At 32.6% G+C, this 19,057-nt stretch overlaps 2 protein-coding genes across 7 annotated transcripts; one reads left to right on the top strand and one right to left on the bottom strand.

The window, feature by feature from the left end:
* Positions 1–6,918: 6,918 nt before the first annotated feature.
* On the bottom strand, positions 6,919–10,664 carry LOC112722985 (putative F-box protein At5g41500). Of its 6 annotated transcripts, none has more exons than XR_003162997.3 (3): positions 10,249–10,664; positions 9,149–9,354; positions 6,919–8,560 (listed from the first exon to the last, which is right to left on the bottom strand). XR_003162997.3 is itself a non-coding variant. In XM_025774198.3 (2 exons), the coding sequence occupies exons 1-2, from the start codon at positions 10,592–10,594 to the stop codon at positions 9,209–9,211; spliced, it is 492 nt and encodes a 163-aa protein (XP_025629983.1). In that variant the 5' UTR covers positions 10,595–10,664; the 3' UTR covers positions 8,913–9,208. The 6 variants fall into 6 exon arrangements, 2 of the variants coding, with proteins under 2 accessions (XP_025629983.1, XP_025629982.1); XR_003162998.3 differs by having other exon boundaries at positions 8,204–8,556; positions 10,249–10,650; XR_003162996.3 differs by having other exon boundaries at positions 8,204–8,556; positions 9,149–9,391; positions 10,249–10,650.
* A 6,486-nt stretch (positions 10,665–17,150) lies between these two features.
* LOC112722000 (uncharacterized) lies at positions 17,151–18,850 on the top strand. The gene is made up of 3 exons (XM_025772988.1): positions 17,151–18,141; positions 18,231–18,602; positions 18,699–18,850. Exons 1-3 carry the CDS (start codon positions 17,151–17,153, stop codon positions 18,848–18,850), a joined length of 1,515 nt encoding a protein of 504 aa, XP_025628773.1.
* The last annotated feature ends 207 nt before the right edge of the window (positions 18,851–19,057 follow it).

The raw sequence follows: 19,057 nt of genomic DNA on the forward strand, positions 1-19,057 counted from the left end.
CTGATTTTGGATGTCTTAGACCCAAGTAGATTCAATTGGTCATTGAAGACTTTCAAGTGGTTGGAAAAGGCAATCGAAAAATATAAAGTTAAAAAGCATCAAACATGAGAGGGCTACCTGTTCGCCCTATTGGTATGTTGCATTATTAAACTACTAGTAGATGCAGCATACGATTCATATTACAAATCATGAATTGCGACCACCTTCTCTCTAGGTATTGTACTTCCAGCAACTAAAACATGATCCGCTCGATGACCGTCAAGAACTAGAGCCCTGGATCACTGCATGGACTGCCGCTGAACTCGAGAAGAAGGCAATTAATGTTCTTTCCGAGGTAGTAACTTAAACAAGTTATTCTTTATACTGTACTATGATACCTTGCTTCCACATGAATAGTATGATTTTTATAACTCGGACTTTTTTTTTCATATCTAATTTGGATGATTATTATCTGATACATTGGATCTTTAAAAATCAGGGATGCATCGCAGACAAAGCAGAAGAAGGTGAAGAACTTAAAGGCCGAGCACGTAAGACAAAAATAAAACCACATTCCAAAGAAGTACACTCAAAGAAGGCATAAAGAAAGATGAAAGATGAAAGGTTGTTTATGGAATTACGAACAAAAATTTAATAATTGGTTATTTTTGTCGAACAAAACTTATCTTATATGGGTATAACTTTAATTTTAATTTTTCATAGTCAGTTTTGTCAGCGTTCGAATCTTTCATGGTTAGAAATGGCTATTTACTCTTAGATAAAAGAAACACTTTATGCTTTTAAAGGAATTAGAATTGTAACATATGCAAAATGGACACAGGTAACAGATTGTTACAAATAACTTGCCTTTCAAAATCATATCCTCTAAGTTGCACTGGTGCTATTGATAATTTTGTGTTCCTTCTGCATGATCTGCCTTTAACAACGCACACCTTTCTCCTCGTAGCTTCCATTCTTTCCTGTGTTGTAAATATCTATCTGGGCACAAAACAGAAACAACCAATATATTAAAAAATGTAGATAAAATAAAGCAGAAGAAGATGAATCTAAATAAAAAAACATCGATTATAATGCAGAAATAAACCTCCAATTGATCCGTCTAAATAACATCCACCTATATCATAAAGACGAGCTAAAGAATGGAACCTATACACAATAAAATGTACTCATCACCTTAGGAGCTGCTGTCTATTTTTCTGATTGTTATCTGCATCTTTGTCTTGAGGGTGGTTTTGTTTTTCCATTTGTTGTGTGCGTCCTCGTCTTGAAGGTGGTTTTGTTGTGGTCTTACGGAGCTGCCTTCTCATAGATTCCTCCTTACTCTCTCTAGCATTAGTGCTTTCCTGTTCGAATACATCCAAAAATAAAAAAATAACCATGCAATTGTTTACGTAAGAATACTAAAATTGTAACCATACAAAATATCCAATGCATACTGAAACACAGAACCACTTTTACAATTAAGGAAACCTACACCAAACTATTAAATAATCTACTCACTTCAACCTAGCATCTTTCTCTTACTTAAAAGATAATGAATGGAACTTACATACATTTCAATAGGTACTTACTATGAGAGGCACTGAAGTTTTTCGTATCCTTTTTGAGTGTGCTTTTTTGAAATGTGGTTTTGTTGTCTTACGTGCTCGGTCGGCCCATAAGTTCTTCACCTTTTTTCGCTTTGTCTGTGATGCATCCTTGATTTTTAAAGATCCAATGTATCAGTTAATAATCATCCAAATTAGATATGAAAAAAGATGTCCGAGTTATAAAAATCTTACTATTCATGTGGAAGCAAGGTATCATAGTACAGTATAAAGAAGAACTCGTTTAAGTTAGTATCTCGAAAAGAACATTAGTTGCCTTCTCGAATTTAACGGAAATCCATGCAGTAATCCATGGCTATGATTCTTGACAGTCATCGAGAAAGCTATGTTTCAGTCCCTAGAAGTACAATACCAAAGAGAAGCTCACAAATTATGGTTTACAACATAATGGTATGCTGCATCTACTAGTAGTTTAATAATGTAACATACCAATAGCGCCAATATGCAGGCCTCACATGTTTGGTTCTTTTTAACTTTATATTTTTCGATTGCCTTTTTCCAACCACTTGAAAATCTTCAACGGTCAATTGAATCTACTTAGGTCCAAGACATCCTGGATCAGGGGTATGTGCCACGGCGAGATTTTTGTTGAGTTTTTTAGTACAGGAACATCTTTAAGACCACTAAGATGAAATGTTGTATAAACTTCATCCTGTCTGCTTCGATTTTCATAGAGCAACTGTAGACTAAATTGCGCAATTCGGTGGTTATTCTTTTCTGGAATTGTCCTTTGATGGCCACATGGACAGCATTCTATTTGTTGAATTCGGGGAAGTCGTCGCCTACATTATTGAAACATCCAAATACATACAATTACCAGTAGGATAGAAACATCGAAATCGAACGATTAGGCACAACAAAGGCTACTTAATATGGAAGATAAACTCACCACTAGAAGGAATGTCTAAAACCCACCCAATCAAGTTGGCGTTAATGCGAATGTTGCCGACATCTACTTTTAATGTACTTGTTCGGACATCGTAGGCCCTTTCTAGCTGAACCATAATATCCTATTTCACAGACCAGTGCGAGATTCGCTTCAAGAATCCGAATCCTGTAGCTTCTACTTCCACCAGCTTTGCTTCGGCATTTTTTACCAATTGGCTCATTATACTGTTCATGTAACAAGGTGAACAACGCGTCTCTACTAGTTTCTGTCAACAAAGAAAGTAGCCGTAAGAAGCAAGTATAATCATGTTGGAGTAGAAGCCAATAACAGTGAACTGCGTCTTACATTTTTTTTTTCATCTGACTAGACTTTTCAACAACAGAAATCAGGTGGGTTTATAATCTGTTAAGAACCAACAAAGGGTTAAGTTTCACACAATCTGAAACTTACAATCTAATTTACAATCTAATCTGAAAACAAGCATTTAACAAATAATAGAATAACCATACATTTTAATTAGAAAAATATAAGGAATGCATACTATTGAAACTAATTTAATTATGTAAAATCAGGAACAATTAAACTAAGTTTAAACTAACTATTTAATTAACTCCAAAACCACATAAGAAATCAAGCCAAAGACCATTGGTATAATCCGAATAAACATCCTCTTTTTGATGGGCAATAACCATCCACATATTAGGTAAAATGAACATTCTCCTTAGTTCTTCAGTAACAACCAACTCATTGACCAAAATATCACCTGTGCACCTGGTTTAAATGATTCAAATCAAACCAATTTCAATTCAAACATAATTAAACTAAATCAAATCCAAAGCACATAACAAAATAAACATGCGGAGCATGTACATGCTGAAGCCAGCAATTCAAGTAACAGAGCAATGGTACTAAATTAAATAAATATGCAATTCTCATATAAAAGAACCAACCACATACATGACAAAATGAACATCCTCCTCAATTCTTAAGTAACAACTATTAAATTTGCCGAACTATCACCCGTACATCCGATAAATCAGTTGAAACCATATATTCACGCATATAAAATAGTTTAAAAGAGGAATAAGCATCTGTTAGTTCAACAAATTTAAATAACATCTCATTCGAACATTCGTACATACTACCTAATCCTAGATTAATACCTAACATCAATTTAACCAAACTAAGATGAGAAACATATAGTATAGGGAAAAAAAATAAAAACTAAGCAAATTAGTAACAGTCACTTTTTTTTTCCAATTGAGACCAATTATTCAAATATCTAAAATGGTTTACAAGAAAAAGAAAATTCCACTAATTCAACTAAATCAAAGAACATCTAATCACTGTAACTATTACTTGAAGCCTAATACATAGCAAAAACATCCTCTAAAAAAATAAAACCCTAACTATCAATTAATCTTTTGCAGACCAATGGGTGAAGAAGCAAAGCAGCATGGTGGGATAAACCAATCTATAGTTCCTTCTGACAAAAAACATTAAAAAAAAAAACAGAAACACTATGAACTGAAGAACCTACACGTTACCTTGTCAATGATGTTGTTGCAGTTAATGGCGACGGCGGAATATAGACAGCGATGGGACCGACTCAGGGCTGGTGTACCGGCACCTTTGACATGCAACTTCTTCCCACTGCTCGATCTATGGCACCGATTGAAGGCAGCGGCGCAACTTCGAGCAGGGGTGCGGTGTCATGCATGGGATTGTGGAGGAGAGGGAGAGTGGGGATGGTGGCAGAGCATCAACGACGCGTCTGGTAGGGAAGTTGGCACAATACCGACAGCTTGATGGGGAGGAAACTCGACGGCACTGAGGCTGACTGGTGAATTAGGGAACGACAGCATCATTAGGGTTTAGAGAGTGGTAGTGCTGCGGTAAAAAAATTAGAAAGTGGATAATTAAAGTATAAAAAATGAAAATAGGAAGTCCAGCCTATTAGGCTGCGTTTGTTTTGTGTATATATTAAGACATAGACATTAAGAGTTAAGACATAGACACTTGAGACATAGACATAAAATATTTGTGTTTATGTATGCCGTTTGGATATGATAGACATGGTATTAGTATAATGTCTAATATTATGTTTGGTTTACATAGAATAAGACACTACATAATTAAAAGAAAAAAAGCTATTCAGATTCCATTTTTCTCAAATTGGTTCAAGGGTTCCCACCCCCCCCCCACCCTACCCCAAAAAATCTCTCTTCTCCCTAATTGACCTCCTCCTTCTTCGCCGTTTGCTGGATCTTTTCTGTGCGGTTCTTCTTCGTCGAGGATTCTTCTTCTTCGAGATGAATCTCTTTGCCGTTGTTGTTGTTGTTGTTGTTCTTCTTCTTCTTCTTCTTCTTCTTCTTCTTCTTCTTAATTGTTTTGTGGGTATTTGCAGGTATAGTGTATTTGATGATTTGTTGCTGGGTTTAGGACATTGGGTTCAAGGGTTTCAATGCTTCCCATGGTTGGCAGTGAATTTCTTCCTCAAGGATGGACTCAATGTGGACTCTTCAAAACTCCAAATTCTCCTGGATTCAGCTAATCGTCCAATGGTTGGGAAGCCCCTATATGGACTTGTGTCGGATTGAATCCACATTTCTGACCAGCATCGTGTTCCCCATACAACCCTTAGAGGTAAGAACCCAATGTCAAACAAATTCACATACTGTTTTGTTTTTCTATCTGATTTTAGTCACACTAACTCGAAGTTGTGCAATTTGTTAGTTAGGAACTTTAATAATTTGTTTTCAATTTCATGGTATTAGTGAAAATAGAGAGAGAATGAAAGAGATTACTTTCCTGTGATTGTTATTGTCATAAGAATTGATTGAAACCACCTCATTGGATGTGATTTTTTGTCATCTGATTTCGAAAAACACTACTGCATAAAGGAAAAAAGAATGAAAAAAAACTTAGGACTAAGAAACATATTTGACATTATTTCTTAAATTAAATCTGAATTTCTTTGCTATTTTTGTTAAGGTCTTTTAATACACTCAGATATTGCAATTCAATTATTCCTAATAATACTAAAAAAGGTGTTATGGTTAACACCTCGTAAAGCTTGTTTTTGTCTCTCTATGATTCATTCCATTTTTCTAATAAAATTAATGTATCTAAACTTACTCTTCTTTTTGCAGCTATTTATTATGTATGTTGAGGTAAGTAGTTAATTAATTTTATGACTAGATTAATCAATTGGCATATCAGGAATTTATCCCATTTTCAGTTTTTGGTGAAAATATCTTACTAATTTCTAGATTGTTAAAATCAGAACTGGAGGAGTTGTTCATGATACTTTTTCTATCCATTTATCATCTAAAAGTCTAAACCAATTACTTTGATTTCTATTAGGATTTTTGGGTTTTTGTAACAAACAATTTCTATGTTGGATAAGATGTAAGTAGTTTTCATTTGAATTAATCAAAAGGCATTCATACTTCTTGTTGCTTTAAGGATAATCATATCTATCAAATCTTTGAATTATTCCCATCATTATAGTTTGTTGTTTTTTAAAGTTTTACCGATGATATAACTAATTCATAAATCCCCATTCATTTGTATATGCAGGAGACTTGTAGGCATTGTCATGGTTAGTCATAGCAATCTAGTTGGCAAATATGTTGATTTTCACAATATCTATATACGTCCTCCATCAATCAAGAACTCTCAGTCATCTTCCTCATGACTACTACTCAGTCTCCAATTCTTGATAACATTCTGTTTTTGAAAGCTCTCTTGGTCTTCCAAATAGTACATCTGCAGGGATAAGGAAACTATTCTCACAGCTATTGGATGCTTTAAGAATAGTATAAGAGTTATATTTGTATAGTTTTAGGAAATACACAATTTTTTGTTGGTTCCTTCACTTGTAATGAACTTATGTAAATTGAAAATTCAATGGAAAGTGGTTTCTTTTATATGTATTTTGGTTTGCTGTTTCTTTTTTTAGCTAATAGTATCTTTTTTTAACTTATAAGAGTATACTTTGGTTTCTTTTTATGAATATGTAGGTGCAAAAATTAAGAACTCAGGTTGTAAATATTATGCAGAAAATTAATAAATATTATGCAGGAAATTAACATAAGAGATACATTAGACCCATTGATTAACTTAAGTACAAAATAGCAGAAAATCAACACATAGTAACCAAAATTTGATGAAGTAAAATTACAGATACTTATTAAAGTATATTTTGGGGCAAAATTACCCAATACAAGTAAAATTCACCTGAGAGTTAACATAGATAATGCAGAATTGAATAAAATTTTGTGGGATTGCATAGTTTTAAGTGCAAAATTGCATAATGCAATTAAGATTCACCTAGTGGATAATTTAGTTGTATAATAGCAGAAAATCGACATAGACAAATTACCCAATACAAATAAAATTCAACAGAACGCATAAAAGAGTTGCAATGTAGGTAGTGTACTTCAATTGTCCAATATAAGAAAAAAACAATATAACGCTGAGAAGTCTATTAAGTTTACCAAAATACTCTAGTAAGTTTACCAAAATATCTCGGTAAGTTTAGCAATACACCCAACAATAGCTAAAAGTTTTCCATTATATCTCGAGCGAATGTCGCCTTTTCCTCGTTCAAACTCCAAAAAGTTGCCTTCAATTCTGGATTCTGCACAAATTTTTTTGCAATTTGCACGATCTCCATTGTGTTAAAACCAAGACTCTTTCGCGTTCGGCCAAGATTCACTTGTTCATTAACACCGGACAGGGACGGACCCAAGCATAACAATGAGGGGGCACTTGCCCCCATGATGTTTTTAATTTTTGTTTTAAAAAATTATAGTTATATATAATATACCCCCACTTCAAATTTTAAATGACCCCACTACAAATAAAATAAATTCAATTAATTAAAGTTTTAAATTTATTATTTTATTTTTTTATCATTTTGACTATTATTTAACCTACAAATTTAATTATTGTACCGTCAATTCTCCAATTTTTTTATATAGCTCTCCATCAAAAAGCAAATTTTAAATTCTCCAATTTTTTTATATAGCTCTCCATGACTCTATGTATCTTTCAATTTTATTATTTTTCTTTTTGATATTTTCAATTACAATTTTTAATTCAAACAATTATAGTTTAGGTATCAATTTAATATTTTATTTTTTTTCGTGACTTTATATATTTTATTTTATTCTCGATTTATCCATCCTTATTACTTATTTTTTATCTTTTGTTCTATTATATGTACCTATGTTGCATATAAAATTTTAAAATGAACTGATTAATTTACTAATTTAGAATATATATTTTATTTTTAAAAATAATGATAAAATTATTTTAATTATAATATATAATTAAACGTATACATAAAATATTTTATCTAACATTATATCAAAATTAAATTAAAAAATATATAACAAAATTAATTATTTTAAAAAAATAAAAAAATTGTAAAAATTATATTTTTATTATTTTATATAAACATACTTTTCATATAAAGATTTAATTTTTCTAGTATTTATATATAATTCTAATTTTAAATTATAAATACTAATGTATCATTAGGCGTTAATATGCCAGTTAATTCAGTCTTTTATTATTAAATGTATATAAAAAGATTAGTTAGGATAATAAGTTATCTATAATTTAATTAAAATATTTTAATTTTAAATTTTAGAAATAAAAAAATATTTTTTTATAAATTATATATAATAAATAGTATTTTAAGAATAAAAGTGTTCACTAACTCTTTTTAATTTTTATATCTCCATATAATTAATAATATTTAACAAAATTTATTTAATATATATATATTTTTGCCCCCACTCCTAAAATTTTCTGGGTCCGTCACTGACACCGGACATTACATTGGCTAGTACCTGCACATGCTTTCCTTGATCCTCAACCGTAGCTCTAAAAGTTTCAGCTAAGTTTGATAGCACTGTAGCATCATTACTTTTTTTAGTTGCACTGTGACGTCCTTAATTTTTCTCACTTGATGAAGCAAACGAGGTTGAAAAGGTATTGGGTAGTTCGCTCTCGGCAGCTGCTAAATCCTCCATGTCAACATCGTCTCTGCCTAAACCCAAGATAACAATTAAAAAGCTCACCTATTAATAATTTGATAAGCAATTTGATTAACATATTAATCAGTAATTAGAACAACATTTTTATCACTAGTTTAACCAACAATCAGCACTAATAACAAGAGCGGATCAATAACAAAATTTTATTTATCGCAGCAGCAAAAACTCCTTCTACAACTCTTTTCTTTTTAAAGATTTTGCTGTATAGTTGGCCAGAAAATGTTTGATGGTGAGAACAATTTATCAAGTATAATTTATAATAACTTGTTTCTTTCAATTAGACACATGGCTTTTTCCATTCTTTTTCCTTTTGGATTAGGGAAAATAACTTATCAAGCTTCAAAATGCATTAAAACAACCACCACCGAGATTATCCATTGCCTATTGAAAATTTCAGATGAAAATAAAATGAATAATGAACAATACCTAAATACCCAGGTTTACATACAACTCGATTGTCCACATACCCAAATACTAGAATAGCAATTAAACAACAGTATAACCCATCTGATCAATAATCAAAATTAAAACAAGAAACTTCACAAAAGAGAAAATACCAGAGACAACGAAGCAAAGCATACCGATAGAGCAGATGTTGCAGCGGTGGAGGATAAAAGACTCAACGCACAGCAGAAGCACAGCTAGGGTTTGAGGCTAATGCGACTGCAGGATGGAGAGGCAAAGGTGGCAGAGTAGCAACACAAGCTCACCGCGACCGGAGCATAACACGTAGTAATCAGAGAGGAGAGTCGGTGGGAAACATAGACGATGTGCGGTAATGGTACAGCTTCGATGATGTAGAACAATTACACAAGAAATTATCACTGGTTAGGGTTTGAAACAATCAGGGGAGACATTTAGAATTTCAAAAAATGAACGAAGATAAAATCGTCTGAAAATAATGATACAGATCCGTGTTCATCACCCAAAATCCGTGTCTCAGCATTTTACTGAGACATAAAATACATGTATCTTATGTGTGTTTGTGTGTAAGCGTGTTCTTTTTATTTTTGTGTCTTAGAATCCAAACAATAGACACCCTTATTAACGTAGTTCATAATTTTTATTGTCTATCTAATAAAATTAATATAAAAAAAGACAACTTTTCTGACCATACAAATCTATCAATCTATCAATCTTAACTAACACTTAACAGATAAATAAGCAGTTTAAGCGTAAGCACATCATTGATACACGAAATTATAAATTAAAGGCCAGAAAGGACTTTTTTCCCTGGAATTTGGTTATCTCTCAGATAATTACCAGGACTGTTTAGAGTTATTTTTTAAATTATTTAATTTAATTTAAATTTAAATTATAAATTTTTTATCACTAAATTTTAAATTATAAATCTAAATCTTAAAATTCATTAAGGTTTTAACTCATACTCTACTTTTTCCGGGTCAAACGTCTCGAATTTAACTATCAAATCTACCACAATGGGTGAGATATCCTAAAGACCTCAACTTTTAGTTTCGTTTCATATTAAATTTAATAATCATTCATCACAGAGCGGGTAAAATACTAAAATGGCGTAACAGTAATTTCAATCCAACTGAACTGTACAGCTTTAACACTTCATAGCAGAAGCATGATAACATTCACGGGCGCGGGGAGGAATGATAAAATTTGGAAAAGCATTGATACAAATTAAAATCGGTTTCGATCTGTTGCAACTCACCGTTGACAACTTCCATGCTTGCCTTCACGCCATCCGAAATATCATTAACCGTAGCATTGCCGTCAGAAACAGAAGCGAGCAACAACGAGATTGAGTCCATAACTTTGGCGGCTCTGGAAGCGCAACCGGCAATGTGGGCGTAGGTACGCTGGATGATCGCCTTCATAAATTGCGGCGACGAAATTAGGGTTTTCCATGACTTACACACGCAGCGAAGTTCCACCACGTCTTTCGCCGGAATCCTCCACAGGATCTCCTGGATCAGTTCGCCTGGAAGAACGGCAAGTGAGCCCCTCTCACGCGCTGGCTTCAAGCGCCGTTCCCTCTGCTTCCGAGTACCACCCATGTGCGCTCGCGTAATCGGAGTTAAGCGTCTTTGGTTTGGTTCATTGCTTGTTTCTGAGTTCTGACTTCTGAGTTCTCAGATGTCACGTTTTTGTAGGTTTTGGGTCGGTTGCCAAATTTCAATTTGGGCCTCCGCACCTCTTTGTTGTTTTGGTCTCAACTCGGGCCCATTAAACAAATATCTTTAATCAGACCAAAAAATAAAACAAACATCAATTCCCCTACCTTACGGCTATACACCTTTTATAATAAATACTATTTTGATATTGGTATTTTCTTAATAACCATTTATTAATTAAAAATAAATTAAATATATAATTAATTAATAACAATCGTATTTTAATATTTTATACGAATGTCAAGAATATTTAGGGTATTTCAACAATAAATGCCCCTTAAGAGAATTAGTCACTAAGTTGCTGCTTCTTCAATCTTTTATTTATTTTTTAATTGATATTGTATGATAAAAAATTATATTTTACATCATTAATAAAAAAATTAAAAAGATTTATTTTCACTTCTGTTTATGCAAGCTCCTGCAATAATGAAAAAAAAAAAAAGCTACGTATAAATTTCAAAAATTGAGTTTAACAAACATGTAATATGAAGGGATAAGTATTGTTTTGGTCCCTCACGTTGAGGGTCGGAATCGAACCCGTCTCTGATGTATCTTTTGATTTAAAATCATCCTTAACGTATTTTTTTGTATTAAAATCGTCCTTTTTTTTAAAAAAAATAATTTTATTCCTAAAATATTCCTAGTTTAATAAAAAAATTTATTAAAAAAAAAAAGAACACGTTTTGGATCACCAGCACCTTTTCTTCAACCTTTCTCTTCTCCTTTCACTACCACGAGCATCATGATCTTCAATCATCTTCGAAATAATTGGACCAAACACACTTGAAAGACCTTCCTCGTCCTTCTTAAACTCATCCACCGTTGCAAAATCACTCTCATCAATCCATTTCAATGTATAATCAATAGCTTTGTTAATCAACACAAAAATCCCTAATTCCACAAACACCTAACAGTTACACTTGCAGTACACTGAAAGCAAACCCAGTTAACACACCAAAAACCCATTCAAATCAAAACCCACACAAAAACAAAGGTCTCATAGTGCAGAAGGTAACCAATTCCTCTGCAAGAACCACAGTGTATTTCACAAATTCAACAAATCCAAAAATCAATTTAACAAATCCAGAAATAAAAAATTCAACAAATCAACCCAAATTCCACAACCAAATCAAAAAATAACACATCCAAACCAGAAGCAGAGGCAGTCACAAATGCAAAAGCAGAGGCAGTCATAGAATCAGAAACAGAAACTCAAGCAGAAGCATATGAAGAAGAAGAAGATGCTGATGCAGAAGCTGAAGCTGCAGAAACAGATACAGCAGAACAAGAAACAGAAGAAGCAGATGCAACAGAAGAAGAAGCAGAAAAAGCAGATGCAAAACCACCGGCGCTTAGCCACCCATCCCCAGCGACGGCGACGGAGCGTTCGAGGACCGGCGACGCACTCCACCCTCGGATCCCTCTCTCTCCTCGGCCACCCATCACCCGCGGACCGGCGACGGAGCATGCGCGGACCAGCTCAGCCTCGGATCCTACTCTCTCTCCTTCGCGTGCCGCCCTCCTCGTGTCGTGCTCCTCTTCCCAGCGACGCACTCCACGGCGGCAGAAGCATGCATGAACGGTCCTCCCTTCCACCAGCGCTCCCTCTCTCTTTCCCCTCTTCTCTTCTCCCCCCGTCGCAGCCCCTCTCCTTTCTTCTTTCTTCCGGTGACGGCGACGGCAGCTTCAAGCTTCGCTGTCGCGGTCCCCTCTTCCCCCCCCCCTTCCCCTTCCCCCTCTCCCTCCCCTCCCCCCTTCGCATTTCCTTTCGGCCCTCCCACTCCCCAAAAACGCGTTTCCTCTCCCACCCCCCCCCCCCAAAACGTGTTCTTTTCTTTTTTTTAATTTTATAATTTTTTCATTATTAAGGTAGGGGTATTTTAGGAATAAAATTATTTTTTTTAAAAAAAGAACGATTTTAATACAAAAAAATACGTTAAGGATGATTTTTAAATCAAAATATACATCAGGGACGGGTTCGATTCTGACCCTCAACGTGAGGGACCAAAACAATACTTATCCCTAATATTAAAATGAGAAATTCTCCACATACAAGTATTTTTTTATACAAGTCTTTACAAGTCATCTATATTAACACGCTTCGAACTGTTTTCACTACACCTCCTTCTTTTTTTTGCTGCACGTTCTTCTTCCTCTTCCTCTTCTTCTTTTCTTTCGTTTCTTGCCTTCTCTTTCTCCTTCTTCAACCGTTACTGCACATTTTCGCTGCATCTTCTTCTTCTTCTTGCTGCACGTTCTTCTTCCTCTTCTTATTCTTCTTTTCTTTCGTTGCTTGCCTTCTCTTTCTCCTTCTTCGTTTACGTGCTTTTCTCTCTGTTTTCTTTCTTCATTATTCTCGATTTCCATTATTTTTTGACATCAAGCTCTGAAATCATTTTTGAAGAAGAAGAAGCAGTAGAAGATGAGGAGGAGAAAGAGAAAGAGTTCTGAATTATGCATAAGGTGTACTTCAACGAATTTTGGGTGTATTTCTTAAATCCTTTGGGTGTAGTTTTTGTAATCCTTTGGGTGTATTTCTGTAATCCTTTGAGTGTATTTCTATAATCGTCTGGGTGAATTCCTGTAACCATTTGGGTGTATTTCTGTAATCCTTTGGGTGTATTGATGTAATTCTTTGGGTGTATTTATGTAATCGTTTGGGTGTATTTTTGAAGTTCCATTATCTTCAAAACGATTTCAAAGCTTGATTTCTGAAACCATGAAAATCGAAAATAAATAAAAAAGAAGAAGAAGAAGAGGAAGAGGAAGAGGAAGAGGAAGAGGAAGAAGAAGAAGAATCGTTCATAATACATGGTGAGTGTAGCACTTTGAAAACAGGAAACGGTTGAATAACGCATTAAAAGGCCGGTATGTGTAGCAACTTGTAAGACTTGTAAGTCAAAAAGACTTGTATGTGTAGCACGCCTCAATTAAAATACATGTTAAGATTATTGGTAATAATTTTTTTAATTTTTTAATAAATACATAAAAAATTCGTTAAAATTATAATAAACTACTAAAATGGTATAAAAAACTCATATCACTAATAAAAATAACCTTTAAAAATATGAACGACAAATAAGTCTCTGAATAATTTAAAAAAACGAAAAAATAATTAACAAATATTATATTTTTTTATAAGTGGCTAAAAAATTTTTGTATTTAACAAGCAACTTGTAGATTTGATGTGAACTTTTTGTGACAATATTTGTATAACTATTTAAAAGATACACGCAAAAAATAGAATAAAAATTAATTTTTAGATTTTTTTTATTTTTAAAAAAAAAATAGTCATTCAGAATAAATTTTTTTTAAAAATAAAAAAATGTATTATCATATCTATGTACCTTTTAAAAATTGAAGACGAAATCAATCCATTTTCTAATTTTATATTTTAAATTTATTCTTTTATTTTTTATTATTTTGATATTATATTTATTTATATTATTATATAGAATTAGATTTTATCTTATTCTCCTCCATTTACTCTTTTCTACTTATTTTATTAACTGATTGATGATGAATTTCCTAAATACATGGCATGGAGTTTTGAAAAGGGGGTAGGGTACTCCCCAAATATACTTATTTTTTTTTCTACTCATTCTAGTGATCCAAAATATCTCTTTCACGGAGGCAACGAGGTAGAGTACTACAAAAGAAAGTTAATCATGGATCATAAAAAAGAATCAATTTGATTCTTCTTATATCTACGTCCGAATAATTAATTGAGTCAGACTGTATATATATCCAACGAATTTACAGTCTGACCCAATTAATTATTATATATCAAATTTAGTTTGATTCAATTAACTATAAAAAGATATAATTATTTATTATTTTTTGAGAATAACTGATATGTTCAAATATAAGTGAAAATAAAATATGATAAATTTTTAAAAAAATTTATATACCATATATACATATAAAATTTAAATTTTGTTAATAATCTAGATTTTTATTAGAATTTCTAAGTATAATATAAAAGAGGATTAAATTCAAAAAATAAAGATAAAAAGAGACTATTTTATTTATTATTCTTTTGTATTGATGGATTTATTTTTCAATTGATTTGGTGATAATAAATGAAAAGATTATAATTAATTTATGTTAAGAGTAAAACACTTAATTAAATCAAGTACCAACTTATATTACACAAAAATTTTAAAATGAATAATGTTACATGTATGTCTCCATTCATATTTTTATATAAATCGAATCTATATGATTCGAATTAGTAAGATTTTATATAAATCAATGTTAATAGATTCAATCTACCTAGGAAAGAAATTTGGAATATAATAAATCAATAGTAAATCTAATCAATTCGATTCGATTTACTAGATATACTAGATATGTTATATCAATAGTTGATTTGATTTATTACTTCTGCATGATATATAGTAAATCGAATCTAGTTAATTCAATTTTCTATTTGTACAAATTATTGACATTTATTACTTTTAAGTTAATATTAACTTTAAAACATAAATGTCAATAAAAAATACCTCCATTTATATTCAAATAAAATATAAAAAAAATCAAAACGAATAAGAATATAAATTTAAATTTTGTGTTTTAGTTCAAATTTCAGAAAATCTACATTTTTACAAACTTACAAATTCAAAACCGAACAATAAACAATTTCTAAAAATTCGTTAAAAATCATCCTTTGACTCATCAACATCTAAAGACATTACCGGAAACTTTTTATATTGAAAAATTTAATATAAAATATAGCTCTCCAAAGTGAAATAAGAATTAAAACTTAGATTTTTCAAAGTCAGAAATAACATATAGTTATACAATATAAAAAGATTAATTATATTTATACAATATGTAATTTAAAAAAATTAAAATATTATATCAATTAAATTATCATTTTAAGTATAAAACTGATGCTTTTTTGATGTTATGCTGAGTTAGAAATAATGTCATCAATCTAGTTATATTAAAATATTTTATTAATATAGTTATACAATATAAAATATTATATTTAATATAATATAGTTGATTTTTTTATATTGTATAACTATTTTTTATTTTCGAGTATTCTGACTTTGAAAAATCTAAGTTTTAACTTCTATATCACCTTGAAGGACTATACTTTATATTAAATTTTTCAACATCAAAAATTCCGGTAATGATTCCTTAGATATTAATGAGTCAAAGAATGATATTTAACGAATTTTTAAAAATTATTTATTGTTCCGTTTTGAATTGTAAATTTGTAAAAATGTAGATTTTCTAAAATTTAAAATAAAACACAAATTTTGAATTTCTATTCTTATTCGTTTTGATTTTTTTTATATTTTATTTGAATCCAAATAGAATTATTTTCTTATTAACATTTATGTTTTAAAATTAATAGTATTAACTTAAAAGTAGTAAATGTCAATAATTTGTATAGATAGTAAATTGCATGGTTCTGAAAACCGGACCGAACTGACCGGTTCAACCGGAAAAACTGGGAACCGGTTACCTGGCCGGTCCGGGTAACCTCAAAAACCGAATGGCAAAGAACCGGTCAAACCGGCGGTTAACCAACGAACCGGAAGAACCGTCCGATTTTTTGACGGTTCAGTGGTTTGGAAATTCAGAAGCCAAATGACGTCGTTTTGGCTATTTAAAAAAAAAAAAAAAACTGGCGTACGCGTTAACCTTAACCAACCTAACCCTAATCAATCAGCCACCCACCAAACCCCCGAAGCTCCCAGCCTCCTCCCCTTTCTTCCCCCCTCATCCACCAAGGCCACCATTGCCACCGCCCACCAAGCTCCAGATTCCAGCAGCGCTCCTCATTCGCGATCCAGCATCGCTCCTCATTCGCCACCCAGCAGCGCTCCTCAGCAGCCGCGACCACCACCGTGTTGAGCCCGCCTCCTCGTCGCCGAACCTCGATGAGCTCGCCGAGGCCGCCTCTCATTCGCCGGTAAGACTGATTTTCTTGTCTTCTTGATTTTGATCATTCTTCCTTCTAGCTCGCCTGTTCTGTTTGAAAAAAAAATAACAGGGCATCTGATTCTGTTTGCTGGTTCATGGATAACATGCTAATCTTAATTTTTGTTTTTGATTCTCTATGCTGCCTGTTCTGTTTGCTTATTCTATTTGCTGGTTCATGAATATACTCTATGCTTCTGTTTGCTCTATGCTCGACCATTCTGTTTGCTTCTGCTTTTTGTTGCTTCTAAATGGAAATAGTTTTAAATTTTTATTTTACCTGAATCAGTTGATTTTTGTGACTATCAAGCTGCATGAAGTTGATCTATGCTGCCTGTTCTGTTTGTTGGAATCTGGAAATAGTTTTTGATTCTCTATGTTGCCTGTTCTGTTTGCTGGAAATAGTTTTTGATTCTCTATGCTGCCTGTTCTGTTTACTGCTTCATTATTTTCATGGTTTTTTGAAGTTGATTTCTTGTCTTTGATTTTCTGATTGTTATAGATGGAACAATCACAAAGTAACTCACAGCCACAAGATAATGCTGCTCAAAATTCTCAAACTGGTTCATCTAGAGGTAAATCTGATCCAGCTTGGCAGTATTTTACAGTGAAGTATGACAAAAATAACAAGGCTCAATATACATGTATTTTCTGCTTGAATACTTATAATGGATGGGGGATATATAGAATGAAATATCATCTTGCAAAAATTTCTGGACAAATTAAAGTTTGTAACAAGGCTCATTGCATCAATCTTATCTTAAAAGACATAGCAAGTCTTCCTCACATAGCTGACCTTGCCTCTCGTGCTTCAAAAGTGACTGCCTTTGTTTACAATCATATGATTTTCTTGTCATGGCTTAGAAAAAGAAAAGAGTGGAAAGAAATTGTTCAACCAGGTGTAACACGTTTTGCTACTGTTTTCATTACTTTGAAAAGTATATATGATCATAAACAAGACTTGCAAGCATTGGTGATTGACAAATATTTCACTTCTCATAAATTATCCAAGAGTGTCAATGGGAAGATGGTTAGTTCAATTATCTTGGATAGTAAGTTTTGGGAGGATTGTTTTACTACTGTTATGCTTGTTGGTCCTCTGATTAAGTTATTGAGGCTTGTTGATGCTGATGAGAAACCTTCTCTGGGTATCGTGTATGCGGGCATGCAAAGAGCCAAAATTAATATCAAGACAATGTTTAGAAATAGGAAATCTGCATACACACCTTATACAAGTATCTTGAAAATGCGGTGGGATAAGCATTTGAAGCGTGACCTCCATGCAGCAGCATACTTTTTGAATCCAGATTACTTCTATAGTGAGGGGTTTGTTGAGAAGGCAAATATCTTGAGGTCTTTGCTTGATTTATTTGATATTAAAACTCTTTGCGATGACTCGGTTGTCGCAATGCAAGAGATACAGTTGTATCGAGATCGAAAAGGAAGTTTTGGAAGGGAAAGTGCATTGAAAGCAATTAAGAGACTTGAACCTGGTAAGTATTTATATTTCTATGTTCAATTTACTTTGAATGTTTTTTAAATATTGAATGAGAATTGATAGTTGAATTTCATATTCTGGTAGGTGAATGGTGGAGGCTACACGGTGGGAGTGCTCCTAACTTGCAAAAAATGGCAATTCGTCTTCTTCATCAAACATCTTCATCATCCGGCTGCGAGAGGAACTGGAGCCTCTTTGAACAAATCCATTCAAAGAGGAGGAACCGATCAGAGCATCAAAGGCTAAGTGACATTGTTTATGTCACTTATAATCTACGCCTTCAATCTAGAATGCATCGCAAGAAGAAGAATTATGATCCAATTGACATTCAAAGCATTGACACAGTAGATTTTTGGGTAATGCCGGATGAAGAAGATCCTGAATTTACTAATGGAGACATTGAAGGCATTGAAAATTTAATTTATACGGATAATGCTATGCCTTCATATCCTACAGGTTATTGAAATAGCAAAACTTGTTTCATTTTCTCTCTATATCTGATGTAAAGTTCTAACTTTAATTTTTTCTTGGTTTTCTATTTTATTTTATTAGATGGAGGAGATGTGGAACTTGATGTGAATTTCCCTAATGTTGCTGATTCTTCAAATACAGCTTCTTTTGGTGGTACTTCTGATGATGGTGGCTTTGGATTACCTGTTTATGATGGAGATGTTGGAACACTTAATGATAATTATGATTTTTGATGAGTTGCATCTTTGATTAGTTGAAAACTTGCTAGTAATTGTATCTTTTGAATGTAGAATATGGGTTTGTCATTATGTACGTTTTATTTTTTGTTTAGTTATAAACTTTGATGTTTGAAGTTGTTTGTGAACCTTTAATATTAAGTAATGGATAATTTATTATATGAAATATTAAATGTTATTAAGTTAGAAATTATTGAATTTATA

Source organism: Arachis hypogaea, chromosome 11 (genome assembly GCF_003086295.3).
Source record: "Arachis hypogaea cultivar Tifrunner chromosome 11, arahy.Tifrunner.gnm2.J5K5, whole genome shotgun sequence".
NCBI lineage: Eukaryota > Viridiplantae > Streptophyta > Magnoliopsida > Fabales > Fabaceae > Arachis > Arachis hypogaea.